Source organism: Syngnathus acus, chromosome 4 (assembly GCF_901709675.1).
Source record: "Syngnathus acus chromosome 4, fSynAcu1.2, whole genome shotgun sequence".
NCBI lineage: Eukaryota > Metazoa > Chordata > Actinopteri > Syngnathiformes > Syngnathidae > Syngnathus > Syngnathus acus.
Genome location: NC_051090.1, coordinates 3937047 through 3950818, shown reverse-complemented (window position 1 = coordinate 3950818; position 13772 = coordinate 3937047). Strand labels below are relative to the sequence as shown.

Sequence of the window (13772 nt, the reverse complement as noted above, 5' to 3'; positions counted from 1 at the left end):
TTTGTTATACCTTCCATCTCTTCTAGTCAATACTCGGACAGTAGCAATTTTGGAGCAGCTATAGATTTTTGTTAGAGACTTGTTTGAGGTAAACAAAGTGGAGATTTAGTGGAGGGCCCAGGCTGGTTGTGCTCTAAAAAGGACACTACTTATCGTTCCAGGAGCTTCTCGAGCAGGAGCCAGTGAAGCATGCGACATAAAATAACTTTGTCCTCCAGCATTTGGGCTGCAGGTTGGTATTATAAAACGATCGCTGTTCACCAGGCAGGTCACGAGTCTGATGTCCGTGTCTGTGTCCTTGACCGCAGAGCCTCGGTGTCACTCACTGTCCGTCAGGCTCATGTTGTGTCTCACACACTTCGGCGATCCTGGGGCGAGCATCGCCGACCTCCAGTTTTCCGTCTCATTGCGTGCACACACGCACCAGAAGGGCAAAGGAGGCGACCTGTTGCCCCCACGGAACCAGATTCTTGGCAATCCGTCGGGTAGCGTTTCGCCAGACTGCAACAGAAGCCTCAGACAAACGAGGGCATCGGTCCGATTCTTTTACGTCTTGATATTACACCTCATGTCTGCACACACACACACACACACACTCAGCTCAGTCATTCATATCACCGTCTGGCTGTAATTGCATAACCTCTAAAGACCTGCTCAATAATGCATGGTCAAAGTAGTCATGGCAGCTTGCTGGAAAACCTTAATGTGTGTGTGTGTGTCTTTGAATGCAATATCCATTCAGCCAGCATTTTCAAAATGGCTTACTAAAGGTCTGCCATCATTATTCATCATTGCCAATTTGGTACAGATTTTAACAAGAAGCATGATTTTCTATGGCAGGCCAGATCTGGCCCCCCGGCCTCGGGTTGGACACCTGTGCTTTTAGTAAACTGTGTTGAAAGTCAATGTGAAATATCAACTAAATGAAAACGAGGACAAAGAAGGAAACATCGCTCTACAAATGTATTTTAATTGCGTTATTTATTTGTGAAAAGCAAGCGTTAACAAAATATTTTTTTTATAAAAAAGAATGCGTACGAACTCATTCAAGCCCCTAGTCGTAAAAACAAACAAACAAATGAAAACATTAAGCATTTCCTGCGATACATTATTTTAATGAAATATGGGGAATTAAATGCCTAATGTCCGAGCCAAAAAGTTAAACGTGAACACCACGCGCTGCAGTTTACGCTCTTCGCGAACAGCCGTAAAGATGCGTTCAAAGAACACTCAAAATGTCAGTCAAATGACAACTCACTTTCTTGCCAATGAGGAAGAAACTTCCTGCACCTCTACGGATGTGCGTCATCCTCCACAAAAGCGAGCATGTCGCCGCTACTTCTCCGCAGTTTATCGTCGTTCCTTGCCGGTTCTCAGGGGACCCGAGTGGTGGCGGCAGTAGCCGGTTTCAGCAGCGCTCTGGGCGGCATGCAGCTAAGTAACTCCCCGGAGGTGGAACTCAGGAAACTGCCCGGGAAGGACGAAGGTAGGATTGACACAAATCTTTAAGTTGATGCAAAACACAACAAATGCAACATATTTGATCACGTAGAAACATTTTAGCGAATTGTGCAATTTTATTGGATGCTATAAGGATTAGTTGCAGACATGTTTGAAGACTTTCTTGACTGTCGAATTAGTGAGACATTCATCCAACTTGCCTTTGTGTGGCATCCATTTCGACATAAGTTACCAATTATAAGCTCTTGGCAAACATTTGCAGCATGCAAAAAGTTAACAGCTAAACATTGACTCCATTTATTCCAAGCTGAAGTTCAGTATTACAAATTTTCCAAATGCTTGTTCATTCAATTTTCATTGTTGTTGTTTTTCAGGTATTGCGGAAGTGCGCATGTGCAGACATAGCGCTCGGAACGCTTTGGGTCATGTGTTTGTGTCTCAGGTGTGTATGCATGCATGCATGCATGCGATGCAAACACACATGATGACTTGAGTCAAGCATTTGTGTGAGCAGATGAGGGAGTTGGTGTCCAAGGTGTCCAGTGACTCGACAGTGCGCGTGCTTGTCTTCAGGAGTTTAGTTCCTGCTGTTTTCTGTGCAGGTGAGCACTGTAGAGGAAAGTTCCAAATAAATTGTCACTCAAAATGTTTGCTTCTGGTCTGCAGGCGCAGATTTAAAAGAAAGGGCTTTAATGAACAACCAGGAGTCCGATCTGTTTGTTCACGGACTGCGCTCCCTCATGACTCAGATCGGTAGGCGAAGTAATCTTTTTTATTTTGAATGTTAAAGACTTGACTTGGCTTCTTGTGTGTCATTCAGCCTTGTTGCCAATGCCTACCATAGCCGCCATTGATGGCGTGGCTGTGGGAGGTGGACTAGAGTTGGCTTTGGCCTGTGACCTCCGCACTGCTGGTGAGTGACCTCTTCAGCTCAAAGTTGGACAAATTCATTTGAGGGATTTCGCTTGAATGAGGCCTGCAATTTTTTGATACAAGAAGTCCTTAATGTTTATAAAAAATTTGTGGTCTCCACATACAAAAAGCAGAATGCTGCTTAGGCCTTAATGACGCTCATCATCTTCGACCTTCACTTGTCCTCTTGTGCTTTTTTTCCAGCATGTTCTGCACAGATGGGCCTGATTGAGACGACGCGGGGGCTGCTCCCTGGGGCCGGTAAGACGTCACGCTCTAAAATCTTAACCAGGGGCAAAGAAAGTCTTGACTTTGAGGTTTTTTTTTTTTTTTTTTTTGGGGGCACAGGGGGAAGTCAGCGACTGCCTCGCACGGTGGGACTGGCACTGGCCAAAGAGCTTATCTTCACAGGTGGTATCTGAACCTGCAAAAGATCTAAACCTGCGATGTAGACTAGCGCTGAATGATTAAAAATACTGGATTTAAAAAAAAAAAAAAAAATGTATAACCCTCCTCTCCCCATGTGTATTTTGACAGGGCGGCGCGTGGGGGGTCAAGCGGCTGCCGAGATCGGGCTGGTGAACAGAGCGGTGCAGCAAGACCAGACAGGAGAGGCGGCTTACAACGAAGCGCTCGACCTGGCCAGAGAGATCCTGCCTCAGGTCTGCCTCCACAACATTAAATCCTTCTTCAATTTACCCTTTCTCCTCCCCATCCTGCTTTCTTTCTCTGCGGGCTTCTGTCGTTCCGTATTTCTTCTACTCCAGCTAAGACGCCTGCAGTCGGCAAGTCCGCAGTGGAGTGGAGAAATGGGCCAAGCATAGTGGACACGCAGTTGTACAAAATATGCTGTACTGTGAAGCAAGTTAAAATATTTAGGAAATACAAAAAAGTTTATTAATTCAACTACAAGGAATCCACACTATTCCCAGGGATAGACAAATAAATGTCCTCCCAAAGAGGCTTGTAGTTTCCTGTAGCTGCCACAAGACGGCGACATAGTTACTTTAGATTTCCTCAAAAACAGCATCAGATTTGTTTTCTGAGGAATATATATTCAAAATTCAAATTGTCTGACTTTGAGTGAGAGGACAGACTCGGGTTGTTTTTATTTGCAAATAATTAGTTCCACTTATGAGAATGATTTATAAAAGTTTTGATTGTCAAACTGTCCTGCAGGCTCCCATCGCTGTGCGGATGGCAAAAGAGGCGATGAACAGAGGCATGGAGGTACACATTGTTTAGCATTATTGTCATTTTACACCAGTTCAGTGCCCTGACTGACATTTGACCCTTATCAGGTTGACATCACCTCAGCGATGGCCATAGAGAGGATGTGCTACGCTCAGGTAAACAATTCCACTTGTGTGTTTATCTCCTGTGTTGGCTCTCGTTAGCTTGCGCAATTGTACCTAATAAAAATGGCGGGTGTGTCGACCATTTCAGGTCATCCCGACGCGGGACAGACGGGAGGGAATGGCGGCCTTCCTAGAGAAGAGACCTCCGCAATATATTGGCGAATAAGCTGTTTTTATTTGGGCGGGGTGAATCACTCATTTTTTTTCCCCCTTTGCGCTAGCAACACTAACTCATTCAGGAAAAAATGTCATGTAGTCAGCTAAAATTAAACAGTAAAATGTTCATTTGCTAATTAGAAATCATGACTAATTATAACCAAATACTTGCACTTATTTTTTATTACAATGACTCAAATAATAAGGAACAAAATAATTAATAGTATACAATAAATGTGATGCAACAAGCGAATACACATTCCATTACCGCATTGAAGCTAACAAACGTGCTCATCATGATAAATATCTTACAAGGATAAAATCATAATACGAGAAAAAAGTCATTTACTAAAGCACATCATTCTGTGTAGCTTACTTTTTTTTTTTCTCCATATTCTTTGTGTTCTCATTTTACAGCACCTTAAGTATCATTGCGGCATGCTCCGGCTCAAAAATCCTGTCGACTTTGTCGTATTTGTAACATTCGTATGTAACATAAAGAAGGTTTGTGTGCAAACAGCTGCATATTCTCTGTCCATTCAATTTGACATAAGACTCACTCGAGCTTGCGGGGTTGAATATCTGAAAGAGAAAAAGAATTAGACGCTGTCAAATTCCCTTTAAAGAAAAAGATATTTATTTTACCCTGGTTGATTTTATTGATGTGGTGGCAGGCGGGTGGCGACGGGCTGGCCTGTGCGCGCTCGGTGACGTTCCAAGCTTTCCAAGATGCTTTCCGTGAGCTGCCCGACGTCCGGGTGCGTTTGCGGGTTGGCGTGCACCCGCTGCAGCTGCTGCAGGCCGCCTTCCTCCAACAGCATACTGCAATAACGCCCGGCTGCACACACACACACAAACCAAATGTTCAATTATCTACTTGTGAGTGTTTGCTGAGTATTTTTTCCCCTTCCGTACTTGATCAATACAGCATAATGTGTCTCACCATTCTTGCTGCAGACATGTTGCATGGCCCACGCAGCCCACAGCTGGACTCCTGGCGTGTGGAAGCACTCCAGCAAGGGAAAGAAGGGATTGAACGACCTACGGGACATGCGATATTTTCATCTATGGACATCAAGGTAGAGAATGTTGAAGTATACGGTTTTATTTGTGGGTTTCGTACCTGTAGGCCACCATCTCGCAGTCAGGTGCAGGCCACTTCATGATGACGTCGTGCTAGCAGAACATTGTGCGAAGTTCAGTCTTGACAGTTTTTTTTTTATTTTTTTATTCTAGCCGGCTTTCCCATTCGTCACTCTTACCAACTGCTCCAAAAGGTACGACCTGAGTTCAGGGCAGAGAGTCCAAGCGTCCTTTCCCCGTGACGTGAGGTGCGCCAGGATGCCGGCGGCGAAGTAGCTCACCTCCACCTCGGGGCTGTGCAGCAGATTCCTGATGTGGTCCAGGAAGGTGTGGACCATCAGCTCGCAATGCAGCTCGCCTACCTCAGCTATGTTGTTCTAGTGCAGGACAAGGTACAACAGTCAACCTGTGCAGTCCAATTTTTATTTTTTAAACCTGTAGCCTGTTAATAGCATTTTTTGTTTTCAGTCCAACACAAAAGTATTACTTTGCCGCCATCTGTTGGAATCTTATTGTATTTATTTCATTGTTTACAAAATGACATTTGGTTGAACATTTTGATGACACTGTTCTTTTGACATTTTACAACTTTACACGATAAGGCAAATCTTTTCTATGTTCAATAAGATGAGTTGCTCACCAACAGGCCCAGAACCTTCTGCTGAATGGATGACTCGTTAGGGAAGGACTGTGGAGAAACAAAGAAAAACAAGTGAGTCACTCTTTCCACATCAAATGGAGATGGTGTGGCCTGGCTGACATGATTGATAGTTCTATCACATCTGCTGGACACGATTTTAGAAACTTTGATCCAGTACCAGCGTAACCTCAATTTAAAATTAAAAACGATTACAACCAAAAATATTCTAAATGAGGCAAAATTTTTTTATGTAAAGCTAAAACTGCAGTTTTGTTAACAATGTCTGCCTGGTTCTGTCTGCATGTACCTCTAAAACTTTAATGAACAGGTCGAGTCCTTGGTTCTCAATAAAATGGCGGCAAGTCGTCGGCGACTCGTCGGTGAGGTTCCAGAGGGCGCTCAGGGTGAATTTGAGAGTTGCGTCCACCGTGCCTTGAGTGGCCTTCTGACGCACAATGTGGAGGAGTTGCTGCGGGCGGGCGGGACCAAACAACATACTTAAACTATGCAAGGTGACCAGCCCGACGAACATAAATTTTAGATGGTTACCTTGACTATGAACAACTCTGCACCCAGCTGAGCTGTTTGCTCTGTGGACAACTGCGGAAGATATTCAGAAGTTCAATCCATCCATCCAGCAATAATAACATACAAACGTACCTTTGCAGCCAGTATGGAAATGATAGCCACAGCCATCCTCTGCATATTCTGGTCCTCGTGATTGCAGAGCCACTGCATTACCAGTTTGGCAGCCTCAAACCTTGATGATCAAAAATAGAAAAGTGTATTTTGTTTGGGGGTATTATGAATGTGTACTTAATGTATTGGCCGATTCAGCGTTTACTTCCTACCTGTTGAATGGCACTTCTTGTAAAATGCGGTCGCTGCAGAGAGACAGCAGGCAGTTCTTCTGCAACTGGAAAACAAAGAGGAACATTGTGTATGCTGTCATTTTGATTTCTTGAAAGAGTCTCTACCTGTTGATGGTTGGGGAACGTCCTCATGGCCTCCAGCAGGAGCTGAGTGACTGTGCTGAGCAGGCGGACCGGCATCCCTGCCGCCAGGTCCTGCTTGGTTAGGTTGAAGACGCAGGCGCTGGCTGCCAGCTGGACGTTGAGCGTGGCCTGGTGGTTCTTCATGCCGAGGACCACCAGCTGCAAAGGCAATTTTCAGTCCAGGGCCATCAATGCGGAGCTTGACCTGACCGTGGTTGTCCGCACCTTTAAAATGTCAGGCCGAGGCTTCTCCATGACGTGTGTGAGGCTGAAGAGGTGGAAGAGCGCCTCTCGCACAAAGCCCTCCCGCTCGCTGTAGCGGCGCAGCGCCTCGCAGATCTGCGTTTCGTTGGCTTCGCCCGTTACCTGTATAGCAGCAGATGGGACATAATTTAGCCGTGTATCCACTATCTTGCAAAACAGGCTCAGATTTAACTGTGTGGAAATTTTTGTTAATTGTTTTGGTGGTATGCTGTGAGAGTTTTTGAAATTGTATGCCAAGAAAAAAAACAAAACCCTACTTTCAGGTTTCCATCGCCGGAGAGGAATTCAGAAAACCCGGCGTCTGTGGCCAGAAGTCCAACAAATGTCATTCGGGGTCTTTCGTCCACAAACGCCTTCACGGCCACGTCTGTCACCTGTATTTATAAAAAATAAAAAAAAGGTGTTGGTAAATTGACTTTTGAATGCACTGTATGTATTTTGCCCTGTTAATATTTGGAAACGCTGGAAAACAGATGATCTACTTTTGCTCACCTGTTTCCTTCCAGACACATCCAAGGAAACTAGAGCAGGAAGTATCCCGGGTTGTCCGAGCAGCTGCCGAGCGACATCGGAAGTGAACTGCTTGTCATCGCTGATATCCAAGTGCTGCCGACAGACGCACACAAAAATCAATCGTCGGTCCCTCGGCGTCGGAACTCGCCGTCCGCTCACCTGCAACACGTCCAACTGACCAATGACAGCCAGCAGCTGCGCGGAGCTCATCTCCAGCCTCTTCAGCTGGTGCAACGTGAGCGAGCGCAACCTCTCCTTTAGGCCCAGCAGCGGGTTCAGGTTGGTGACCGACGTGTTGGACAGATCCAGACTCTCCAGCCGCGGCAGTGAGCAGACGTCGGCCAGACCCGAGTCGTAGAAGTCCACGTTGGCCAGGGAGAGCGAGCGCAGCCCTTGCAGGGTGCTGAAGCCGTGCCGGCTCGGCTCCTCCAGGGAGGACATGGTGAGGCCCGTCAGCACCAGTCGCTGGAGGGACTCCTGCGCCATGGAAGACGCACACAGATTTAGTCGGGAGAGCATGAGCCAAAGTCTCAAGAATTTAGATTGCTTAGCAGGCATTTCCCCCCCACATCTATTCTTACCTGACAATATTTATTGGTGGCCAGTCCGTGTAGAATGTCGGGGATGGTGAGGTCGGCGTTGACCCGGGCGGCGTCCAACTCTGACAGCCTGTGAGGACAGAGGGCTCGCTGGAAGGCCTCGGCAGATATGCGTGCCGTGCGGATGCACGCACGCCTCAGACGCAGGTATTCGCAGTTCCGGAACACGCCCACTGTGCTGTCATTCAGCAGACCTGTCATGAATATGTTTTTTTTTTTAGCGACACTGCTATCTTTGATTGGAGATGACATCTCAGGTAGGTGGTGGGTTTACCCTCGGTTGCCATTTTGGCCAGCAGCTGGTCTGCAAGCTCCTGGGGAAAGAGCACGGCCTCCCGGAAGCATAGAGAACCGTCGGCACGTTTCACGCACAGGCACTCCAGGTTCTGGCTCACGAAGGTGAGGCACAGGTCCGTCAAGCTCGCCGGGGACGCCTCATCCTGCGGACCACACAGAAGCACCTCATTGAGCACAGAAAGCAATCGAACGTGAAGAGGAAGAGAAACCTACCGCAATGAGAAAGCTGGAGGCCATTGTTGTGGGATTAATCTAGTTTATTCGGCAGGGGGGAATGTTGTGGAGTGGCTCCAACAATGCCGATCCGAACGCCGGGCCAGCTGCTGAGGGGACGGCTGGGAAAGCTAACTAGGCTAACTAGCTAGCTCACTTGTTGTCGCCTCCGTTCCCTCTCCGAAGCACGGCGTCGACGATTATCCAATTTGTTGCAAATCATGATTTTGTCGGTTTGTTTATACTTTGAATGTTATGTCAACAAAATCGTCTCGGCCCGTAGGAATGGGTTCAAGCGAAATAATAGGCGGGTCTATTTTTGACGTGACAACCCGTAAACAAAAGGTCACAACTCCGGAAGTAGATTGAGCAGCGAGAAGGCGGCTCTACGGAAAGCGGTGAGGGTACTTTACCCAAAACCCTTGTGACAAAAGAATTTAATATTATGAATTCCGCAATATGTCACAAAGTGTTTGGTCATAAATGACGTTTATTTTCCTTGTCATAAAAAAATACACACAAACAGAGTGCCTGGTAACAAACGAGGAGGTGGGTCATTTTACATTGCATCCAAACCTACATAAAATGTTATTTGTAAACTACTGAAACAAATATATACAAAACTTTCAATGATTCATTTTCACTCAAGGAATAAGCAACGGGTTTACAGAAGGCTAGGAAGACAAAACCAGAGACTGCAACCAAGGTGGTGGACTCGGCTTCTTTTTGTACTTTTTTTGTTGAACAAAGCTGTATATGTTGGTTATTACTACAAATGCAGTGTTTAAACAATGAACCTTGCTCACTCCTCTAAATAAAGAAAACGTTATACAAAAGACTATGCGTCTTTATAAATGTTATGTTACTTTTAAAATCATAACTAGCGCTACGGAAAGCGACGAAGGACTGTTAAATAAAACAGGAAGTAGTAAATGGAGAGGCGGGGCTAAAGAATTCCGACTCGAATGCACATGCTAAGCTGCATAGTTTCATTTTCGCTTTTTTTGCCTTGATACGGGTAATTATTTTTGTGGTTTTACTCTATTGTAGTTAATTTATGCCAACATAATATGTCCCGGTACGGAAGATATCGTTAAGCGTCTGGCCATGTGTAAGGCAGCAAGGTCATAACGAGCAAGTGGACGAGTTGCGAGTTCATTTGATCACTGGAAATCGAAAATACAAATTGGCTATCAGAATGGCTGGACTCGTTAACTTTGAAGATGAAAAAGAAGTGGAGGAATTTCTGGATAATTTAGGCGTGGAGTACAGCTACCAGTGCCACAAGGAGAACGATCCCGAAGGTAAAAAGATATCTCGATACAACGGTTGTATGCACAATATATGTAATTTTCACTCAAAGTCATTATCAGGGTGCCAGAGGTTAGCAGATTACATGGAAGGAGTGAAGGCGAACTACGAGGCTGCTGCACAGGTGCTCAAACACAACTGTGACAAAAATGGTCATGCAGAGAGCTGCTACAAACTGGGGGCTTACCATGTCACAGGCAAAGGTACAAATTATCTATCCATGAAAATGCACAGCTCATAATCCAAAATTGCCACATCATATGTCTGTATGAAGGGGTATTTTTGATATGACTACTTTTTCCTTACATTATAAAGACCGGCATATGTTCCCAACAGGTGGTGTGAACAAGTGCCTGAAAAGTGCCTACTCTCTCTTCATGCAAGCATGCAACGCCGGTGGGAAGAAATCAATCGACGCCTGCCACAACGTGGGTCTGCTCGCTCACGACGGGCGGGCCATGGAGGGTGGAGCCGCCGAGACGGACATTGCCCGGCGCTACTACGAGAAGGCGTGTGCGGGCGGCTTCGCCCCGTCTTGTTTTAATCTCAGCGCCTTGTACATCGAAGGCAACGCCGAAGGGGTCAAGCCTGACATGGTGACAGCGCTCAAGTACGCCACACGGGCTTGCGAGCTGGGACACGTGTGGGGCTGCGCCAACGCCAGCCGCATGTACAAGCTGGGCGACGGCACCGAGAAGGACGAGAAGAAGGCAGAGGAGCTGAAGAATCGAGCTAGGGAACTACACGGTTTGCAAAAGGAGAAACAGCTCAAATTTGGGGAGTGACAGCTCCATGTATGCATTTGTGTGTTTCCATCATCAACTCAAAATGTAAAAACGTACAACATATCTGGTGAATTTTTAATAGATTCAAGAATGTGTCGACTGAAAAATGATTTCATTCCGGCAATGATGTCAATGTTTTCATTTGCATTTCCATCATTTATTTCACTAATTGTAAAAGAAAAACACGCAATATAATATAAATATAAATGCTATCCTATACAGAATACAATTGAGCAGAAAGAAGACAGGCATTTTTGCTTGAGTGAAAAAAAAGTCACGATTGTGAATATTGGTGTACAGTAGTTTTTTAAAATACCGTTACATAACTATAAACATTGAAAATGGGGAATGAGATGCAGTGTAGCATTTTGACCACCAGATGGAGTCAGAGTAAAAGGCAGGCTTTTGTTATCCTGTTAAGCAACCTGATTCAATTTGACCCTGCAAAAAATGACAACCATTTTCTCGAAATTGGTCTGCCGTCAACAACATCGTCCTTGCCCATGCGAGCCATTTGAACGTTTGAATTATTTTATTCGACGAGAACGTAACACGTGACGTCACGCCCGAAGAAGAACTCCCTCTCCATAGATACCAAAGAAGAAGAAGACAAAAAAAGCACAAGCACCGCCCCTTCTCCTCTCATCCTCTTGGTCCTCATTCAAAACAGAACACAGCTGTTCAGGGTGCACCGCCCGCCCGCCCGATCGCTCTCTTGTCGACCCTCGGCCACTACCAACCCCCCTAAAACTCTCATGAACCCGCTGGAATATCACGCGCAGAAAATAACGACTTTCGGTGCTCCGGTGAGTATTATATTGCTGTTTCACTTCACAGCCGTCGAGTTGGCTTTCTCGACGCTAACGCAGCTCAATGTTATATGCTGCTTTATTTATTTTTTTAGGGGGGGCGGGGGTATGTTTGTTTTAACGTGCGGCGTCCTCCGCCATCAAAGTGGTCAGCGTGTATAAAACGCGTAGTGACGTTTATTTATCAATAAATGATGTTTTATTGTTTTTGTTTTTAGTAAAAAAGAAAAGAAAAAAAGAACGTGCTTTGATATCTCCGTGTAGCGCAGAAGATATTTTTATTGTCAGTCCACCTGAATACACTCCAGGGAGGCCAGCACCGCGGAAGTGTGCTTGCGATGTCGTGTGGGATATATCGCGCGCTACACCCTTGTCCAGCTAGCCACATGCTAATCTCTGTGAAAAATCCCTTGCTTTCGCTTCTCATGGCGCAACTTTGCGCGCACTTGGGAGCAGGACTGCCCATTTGTGGAGTTTCAAGGCGATGATGATGTCGTTAGCCCGGCGGCGACAGCAGTTTGTTTCAGCGTTGGGTTGTTGGGCGGGTGGTGGTGGAACCCCGTGCACGGTTAACCCCCCGGGGGAGTGCTTTGGGTGTGGCGGAGGTTCTCCCACTTAACAATGCTGCGTGTGCATCCAGCCGTCCTCAGGTCTTTTATCAGTAATTTAGACATGAAAAGCTTTCAAGGTGAAGGAAAGAAGAAGAAGGCAATTAAAGCACATTTTATTTGTGTGTAGGCTGGGAAGGGGGGTTCCCCCAAAAGACAGCGTAAAATTGTCTCATAATTTATGCATGGTACTGTTTTCTCAAGGAATTTATTATATATATATATATATATATATATATATATATATATATATATATATATATATATATATGTATATGTATATATATGTATATGTATATATATGTATATGTATATATATGTATATATATATATATATATATGTATATATATGTATATGTATATATATGTATATATATATATATATATATATATATATATATATATATATATATGTATATATATGTATATATATATGTATATATATGTATGTATATATATATATATATATATATATATGTATATATAATATATTTAATATAACTAACAAACGTGGATACATAGCTCCCTTTTGTACCTTCTGACATCTACTGGAAGAGCATTTAAATAATTCTGCCTCTCACTGGCATAGATAGAGGCAAATATACATCATTTCTACATAAAACATTTCCGATCAAACCCGCAAGTTCACAAATCGGTGAGGCTTCACTTGAGTCCACTCGTATGATTGAGTGTCTTGAATGAAGCGGCCTTACTTGACTTGCAGCAAGCTGTTTTGAGTGTGCGGCCGCTTTATGAGTCTCGACACACATTAATGTAATGCATATCGTTGACAATCGATAATGGAGGCATGGAGACTTATTGTCTTTTAATGGCGTATTCATTTGCTGACTAACAACTTCCATGTTTGAATAATATGATATGCAAACTGAAGGCTGAATGAACCGTTCTAGATTCCAACATATCAGCCACACTTAACATATGACGCGGTGGTCAAGGGTTCAGACTTGTGACCAGAATGTTTGTCGCGGTACTGCTGAAAGGACGAAATCAATCTTATTTGGCTTGAGCCGCCCAGTTCCTCCTCCTCCTCCTCCTGAACAGGAATAGCGTATTTATTCATGGCACAATGCTCCATCCGAAAGGCATTGTTTGGCTGATTGACTGTTTAGATAGTGAAATACAGTGGGACCTTTCCAAAATGCAGTCCCTTCTGGTGTAGTTTTAAGCTTCCTGTTTCAAAATGATTGGGGAGAAAAAAAAAAAGAAAGCGCTATTGAATAGTTTGCAGATGGACTCTAAGGTTCACCCCTAAAATGTTTCTCTGCCATCTTGTCGTTCCACCTGCCTGTGTGACAACTTTACAAACCTTCTGGACTCGACTAATCCTCGCCATGCCCGCCGCCGCGTCTCGTTCCATCTGTTGAGTGCTGTCGTGTAACTGCTCAGTCCAAGACTTGCAAATGTGATTAGTGGGAGATTACGCGTGTGTGTGTATGAAACTTAGAACCCGAGCCTTGTGTACGCAAGAGAAAAGGATCAAACTCAGCAGGCCTTTCCCATCGTCAAGTTCAACCCCCCTGCGCTTTCTCAACTCGTCCTTATCTGCAGCATTGGCTCATGTTTAACGTCCGACAAGGATATTGTGGACTTTTCCCAAAGGCTGCCAAAATGTCCTCCAAATGTGACATTCCATTTTTTTTATCAAGGATATTTTGATTCAAAATAGGAATTTCGGATGAATTCCTTCAATCAGCAGGCTCTGAAATTGCTTCGGGCATCCCATCCGTGCGTTTTTTGGTTCCACACT

At 44.8% G+C, this 13772-nt stretch overlaps 4 protein-coding genes and 1 long non-coding RNA gene across 7 annotated transcripts in view; 4 read left to right on the top strand and 1 right to left on the bottom strand.

Annotated features, from left to right (window-relative positions):
• Nucleotides 1-1247: 1247 nt before the first annotated feature.
• On the top strand, nucleotides 1248-4536 carry echdc2 (enoyl CoA hydratase domain containing 2). The gene is made up of 12 exons (XM_037249758.1): nucleotides 1248-1486; nucleotides 1836-1903; nucleotides 1976-2063; nucleotides 2128-2214; nucleotides 2282-2374; nucleotides 2578-2634; nucleotides 2722-2784; nucleotides 2911-3035; nucleotides 3553-3603; nucleotides 3675-3722; nucleotides 3820-3912; nucleotides 3948-4536. Exons 1-11 carry the CDS (start codon nucleotides 1327-1329, stop codon nucleotides 3895-3897), a joined length of 918 nt encoding a protein of 305 aa, XP_037105653.1. The 5' UTR covers nucleotides 1248-1326; the 3' UTR covers nucleotides 3898-3912; nucleotides 3948-4536.
• zyg11 (zyg-11 homolog (C. elegans)) lies at nucleotides 4276-8866 on the bottom strand. The gene is made up of 18 exons (XM_037249757.1): nucleotides 8492-8866; nucleotides 8256-8421; nucleotides 7964-8175; nucleotides 7542-7859; nucleotides 7362-7475; nucleotides 7127-7243; nucleotides 6831-6971; nucleotides 6588-6764; nucleotides 6462-6526; nucleotides 6271-6370; nucleotides 6160-6210; nucleotides 5918-6079; nucleotides 5611-5658; nucleotides 5150-5347; nucleotides 5011-5063; nucleotides 4831-4928; nucleotides 4533-4725; nucleotides 4276-4469 (listed from the first exon to the last, which is right to left on the bottom strand). The coding sequence occupies exons 1-17, from the start codon at nucleotides 8513-8515 to the stop codon at nucleotides 4544-4546; spliced, it is 2226 nt and encodes a 741-aa protein (XP_037105652.1). The 5' UTR covers nucleotides 8516-8866; the 3' UTR covers nucleotides 4276-4469; nucleotides 4533-4543.
• LOC119121821 lies at nucleotides 4845-5365 on the top strand. Its single transcript, XR_005097766.1, has 2 exons — nucleotides 4845-4966; nucleotides 5124-5365. It is a non-coding gene; the product is annotated as an uncharacterized LOC119121821 (long non-coding RNA).
• Nucleotides 8867-9406: 540 nt separating the features above from the next.
• Nucleotides 9407-10643, top strand: LOC119121820 (cytochrome c oxidase assembly factor 7). The gene is made up of 3 exons (XM_037249759.1): nucleotides 9407-9795; nucleotides 9865-10005; nucleotides 10139-10643. Exons 1-3 carry the CDS (start codon nucleotides 9690-9692, stop codon nucleotides 10585-10587), a joined length of 696 nt encoding a protein of 231 aa, XP_037105654.1. The 5' UTR covers nucleotides 9407-9689; the 3' UTR covers nucleotides 10588-10643.
• Nucleotides 10644-11228: 585 nt separating this feature from the next.
• ralgps2 (Ral GEF with PH domain and SH3 binding motif 2) overlaps nucleotides 11229-13772 on the top strand; it is a 32538-nt gene continuing 29994 nt past the window's right edge. For all 3 annotated transcript variants that reach the window (XM_037250358.1, XM_037250359.1, XM_037250357.1), the window contains exon 1: nucleotides 11229-11393. The gene's annotated coding sequence lies outside the window, so the exon portion shown is untranslated. The remainder of the gene's footprint in view (nucleotides 11394-13772) is intronic.

Bases quoted from the DNA above. Each gene is read 5' to 3' on its own strand.
- echdc2 (XM_037249758.1), top strand. From the start codon at position 1,327: ATGTCGCCGCTACTTCTCCGCAGTTTATCGTCGTTCCTTGCCGGTTCT. The intron at 1,904-1,975 runs GTGTGTATGCAT...TTGTGTGAGCAG, and splicing joins GTCATGTGTTTGTGTCTCAG to ATGAGGGAGTTGGTGTCCAA. The intron at 2,064-2,127 runs GTGAGCACTGTA...TCTGGTCTGCAG, and splicing joins TCCTGCTGTTTTCTGTGCAG to GCGCAGATTTAAAAGAAAGG.
- zyg11 (XM_037249757.1), bottom strand. From the start codon at position 8,515: ATGGCCTCCAGCTTTCTCATTGCG. The intron at 7,860-7,963 runs GTAAGAATAGAT...TCCATGGCGCAG, and splicing joins CCACCAATAAATATTGTCAG to GAGTCCCTCCAGCGACTGGT. The intron at 6,080-6,159 runs GTAACCATCTAA...GCCCGCCCGCAG, and splicing joins CAGAGTTGTTCATAGTCAAG to CAACTCCTCCACATTGTGCG.
- LOC119121820 (XM_037249759.1), top strand. From the start codon at position 9,690: ATGGCTGGACTCGTTAACTTTGAAGATGAAAAAGAAGTGGAGGAATTT. The intron at 9,796-9,864 runs GTAAAAAGATAT...AGTCATTATCAG, and splicing joins CAAGGAGAACGATCCCGAAG to GGTGCCAGAGGTTAGCAGAT. The intron at 10,006-10,138 runs GTACAAATTATC...TGTTCCCAACAG, and splicing joins TTACCATGTCACAGGCAAAG to GTGGTGTGAACAAGTGCCTG.